This window comes from Neophocaena asiaeorientalis, unplaced genomic scaffold (assembly GCF_003031525.2).
Source record: "Neophocaena asiaeorientalis asiaeorientalis breed wild unplaced genomic scaffold, Neophocaena_asiaeorientalis_V1.1 scaffold1, whole genome shotgun sequence".
Classification (NCBI taxonomy): Eukaryota; Metazoa; Chordata; class Mammalia; order Artiodactyla; family Phocoenidae; genus Neophocaena; species Neophocaena asiaeorientalis.
Window position 1 is genome coordinate 4,204,927 of NW_020171981.1, and position 4,426 is coordinate 4,209,352.

Below are 4,426 nucleotides of genomic sequence, written 5' to 3' on the forward strand. Positions count from 1 at the left end.
CTCACGTGAACTTTGCGCATCCAGGGGTAGACGACGGGCTCTTTGCACGCGGAGTGGGACGGGCTGGGGTGCAGGGGGTTCTGAGCGCAGGGAGGCGGCGGGGGGCTGCTGCTGACCGCCTCGCAGCGCTGGCCGGGCTCCCTGAGGAGGAAACGGAGCGCCGCGCGAAGCCCGCCTCCGGCTGGAAGCTGCTCTCTCGCCTCTGGCCGCCAGCGTAGTACCCCGGCGAGTGGTCGCTGGGTAGGTAATCGCTCTGTGAATATTCCTCGCACGGAGGGAACTTGGGGTCGACATAGTTTGAGTTGATCAAAAAAGAACTCATAGCCATTAATTTCTGGGAATTGTCCACAAAATATACTAAAATTTATTCCGACCCCTGACTCGTTTTCCTGTTTCCGAAAGCCCTCCTACTTACTGTCAAGTGAACAAAGTTAGGGGCCCACGTGATCCTCGGAGCCAATGGCCGCCCCGCCTGCGATTCCCGGATAAGGAAATCTGCTCACCCGGACCCTACTCCAGCCAAAGAGGTTTATTTCCCCTTCTTCTCTTCCCCCCCCTCCCCACCCAACACCAGGATTTACATAGGGCTCCTGCGGGGCGACCGCCTCCTCGCTTCTCCTCACCCGGATTGGGGAGAGGGAGGGAGGGAGATGGAGAGCGAGTGAGCAGGTTGCCACCCGAGGGCCTGTTGGGGCGCTGGGCGGAGCGCAATCCCTGGATCCCCTCAGAAGCTGGGGCTTCGGGTGTGGCCCCTCCTGTCCTGCCTCACCTCCCCCCAGGCCTTCCTTAGGGCCCCAGCCCCTCCTCACGACGTGGCGAGGGGGAGCCCCTTTACCCGGCGTCTGTGAGGGGGAGTTAAGTGAGGGACGGACTAGGGGCTCCGCCTGAGAGGGGAACCCACACGGGGGAGAGGCACTGAGCGTGGGCCTTTTCTCTGCAGCCGCACGGGGAGGGGTAGGGAGTGAGGGGGGAGGCATCGGAGCAACCAGGCGGGTGCACGGAGGGACTTGTCAGAGATGAATGGAACCGCGGGCGGATCGATAGGAAATTCATGCACTAATTCGGGGAGACCTCGCCTTCCAAATCGCATTTAGCTGCGCTATTAGTTTGGCTGTGTCAGTCAGTCCGTCTGTTTCCCTCTCCTATCCACTCCTCCCCGTACCCCACGCGGCCCAAGCCGGGAGAAACGACTTGGTTTCCCACACTAAACATGAGCGCTAGAGTAAAAAACCTCCAACTTTTGAGAGCACGTCGAATAGAAATTTGCTAATTCCAAAAGCACCGGAGCAACGCTAACCGGGCGTCGAGACGTTGTAATTGCCGCTAATGCGGCCGCCCGCGCAGCGAGCAGAAATCTCACATCCTTGTGATGCTGAGGATAGGAGACAGGGGTGATCCCCACACAATAACACCCCTTGGTAATCGTGTGTTTCCAGGGCATCTTGTTCTGAACCCAAACGGAAAGGCGACCTCTGCATCCGTTTGAAAAGCAAATTTCCTTTGCCTTCGCACACTGAAGACAAGTCATTTTTACCGGATTTTCAGTGAAGCCTCCCTAAGCCCAAAATAGGGAATAGGTGGGCTGGAGGGAGAGGATAAAATAAAAACATCAGCAACAATATTAACCTTTTAAGTGAAGTGAAAAAGGACCAAGGCTTCCAAGGGCAGGCAGGGGCAGATTTCAGGTAGATGATTCCTCCATCTCTAAGCAGTTGAGGGAGAAAAAGAAAGAGAAAGAAGAAGGAAGGAGTCTTCGTGTGGTCACCGGATGGTCCTCATTTAGGAAAAAAAATGTTTTTTTCTTCAGGAAGAAAAAAATGAGCGGAGTGTTTATGTCAACTACATATTCCCCTAGATACGAATTTGTGACCACAAAATTCCTTACACAAATTCGGATCTACAGGGTATATACAGAAGACAGATAGATCTTCTTGGCCCAGAAATTTTCCAGTTCTCCTACTTTCCACGCGTCCTTCTTTTGGGGTGTAGTCTGAGTGCTTCGATTTTATTTCATTTTGTCCAAGTTCTGAGGTCTGGGAGCAGGAAAAGTCACTGCGGTTCCATTCCTGGGATTCCAAGGTTTTCAACTCTCTTCCTCTTCTATTAGAGAGAAATAGAAGCTGCCGGTCCCGCAAAGGGACGCGAACCTTGGGGCCGCTGCGCAACTCGGCGGCGCATGAATTATGAGATGTAAACATTAGCTAAGCACAAAAGGAGGAAGGGTCATCCCGAGGCTGCGGCGTAGTCAGAATCAGGCCCTTCTGGGTGCCCTCGCGCCCCTCCCCTCCCCCCCAGGACTTTTTTTTTTTTTTTTAAAAAGAAACAAAACCCCAATCGGCAACTCCGTGCTCCTTGCAGCCTTTAGTTTTCGATCAAACGAATATCTAGATATTTTCCAAGGCGCCTCTCAGCAAAAGGAAGAGGGAGAGGCGGCTGGGTGTGAAGGGGGGGGTCATAAAAGTTCTTTTAGAAAAATTCAATGGTAAAAAGAGAGAGAAACAGCTGTAAAGAAAAATGCTGGGAGACCAAGCAGATGGGGCCCCGGATATTTAATGATGGGCAATTCCGTTTACAACCTGAGAAAAAGATCAAAGGCGTTTCATTTCCGAATGAAGGGCAATGAGGAACCATAAAAGATGCAGCCAGATGATATTCCGGCCCCTCCCAACCTCCCATACCTCCTGGGGCCAGAAAAGGGGGATAATAGGTAAAGTGTGAGGAGGAACCCCATTTCCCCCACCTCCCTAGCTCCGGGCAGGCTCTCTCAGTTTAAACTTGTTCATTCAGCCACCTGCTAGGGTTGCTGGCAGTGGGACCAAAATGGGGATCTGGGAAACCTGGGGGATCTGGAATTTCTGAAGGGACTTCCTGAGGCTGCCAGTAACCACTGAATTTACTAAGCTGGGAGACAGAGGATGGAGCTGAAGGGAACTGTGTCCTAGACTGTGAAAGCTGAGGGCCTTCACAGGGTGAGGAGAAGGGTTCACAGAAGCCTCTTCTGCACCCAGACTCCCCATTCATCTCTCTAGGTCTGAAGAATACTTGCATCCCTAGTGAACAAATCAGAATAATATCAATTTCTTTAACAAGTACATCAACAAAACAAAAAGCAACCCTCTAACCACCGTACCCTAAAGGTCTCTGCCCATCCCTAGTCCGGGGACCCTTGCAGGTGGATAGGAGGAGAGTTTCCACCTACCAGCAACTAAGCCCAGAGACCCTCTGATTTTCTATCCCAAATCTAGATTACCAAGGTTGGCTTCCGGGCCCGATTTCTAACACCAACACTCTCCCAGCCAGGCTGGACTCACCTATATTTGAAAAATCACACACACACACACACACACACACACACACTAATATTGTAGTTATCTTTGCCAGGAGAGGGTCCAATAAGTAATCTCAGAACCCCATTTAGGCACCCAGGGAGACCAGCACCTGACCCTGGATCCACAGACAAAATGTGTGGATAGGACCCCCAACAGCCCCCCAGCGTCAAGCAGGGGCTTTTCCAAGTCTTGTCAAGGGCCACTTTAGTGAGGGGCTCCACGACCCTTTCCAGCTGGCCAGGCCCCTCCCCCACCCGATACCTCCTGTCCTCAACTCGCCTCCCTGAAACCCGTCCAACTCGAACGCTTTTCGGAATTTGGGGAGGGCCAATGCGCTGGCCACCGGGGCCTCTCTGCTGCTCTACACTTTCTCAAGAGATGCGGTCCAGGTGTCCCAAGCACCCCAAAAGAGAGGGACGGGAAGCAGAGCCCGCGGGGCTGTGTGTGGCTGATTCTGGGGACAGAGCGCTGGGCGCTGAGAGCCGCCACCTGCCCATTCCACCGAGGCGCCGCACCCCCCACCCCGGCCAGTCCCACCGCGATGGGTGGAGGACCTGGTTTATCTGCGACTTCCAAGACGGGGTTCAGATCAGGAGGCTGCCTCTCCCTCCACCCCCGAAGAGCACTAACATTGATACGCATAATAATAAGAACCAAGGCTCCACCCGCGTTCAGAGCCACCTCCCCGGCGCTCCCGGTGGCTCGCTGGCCCGCCGGCCGCCTTTTCCCTGCAGCCACAGGTTGCTGGAGTGACCTCTCGCTGCTCAGCCCCTCCGCCGTCCCGGGCGTGCCCAGCCCGCGCCGCATCGACTACTTTTTGTCGGCGGGGAGGGAGGACTGAGCGAGGGAGGGAGACCCTGAGGCCAGGAGGGCGAGCCCCGGCGGCCCGCACCGCCAGCGGCGCGGAGGAGCGCCAGGTCCGGAGGGGCGAGGGCGGGAGTACTCACCGGGCCGCTCCCCGCGCCCTCCAGGCCGCCAACCCGCCCGCGGGCCCGCGCGGCCCCCGACGAGCTCGCTCTCGTCCACTATTGTGTGTTCGGAAAACCGAACCGCGGCGGCGGGCAGAGGAGCTCCGGGCCCCCTTGGCGGCCGGAACA

General features: G+C 55.7%; 2 protein-coding genes across 2 annotated transcripts in view; both read right to left on the minus strand.

The window, feature by feature from the left end:
• The window catches only part of HOXB4 (homeobox B4), a 6,927-nt gene extending 6,467 nt beyond the window's left edge, over window positions 1-460 (minus strand). The window contains 2 exon segments of the mRNA XM_024744445.1: window positions 2-151; window positions 154-460. Of these exon segments, the coding sequence (XP_024600213.1) occupies window positions 2-151; window positions 154-328 (325 nt within the window). The 5' untranslated portion in view covers window positions 329-460.
• HOXB3 (homeobox B3) overlaps window positions 1-4,426 on the minus strand; it is a 52,834-nt gene that overhangs the window by 26,640 nt on the left and 21,768 nt on the right. The gene's annotated exons all lie outside the window — the stretch shown is intronic.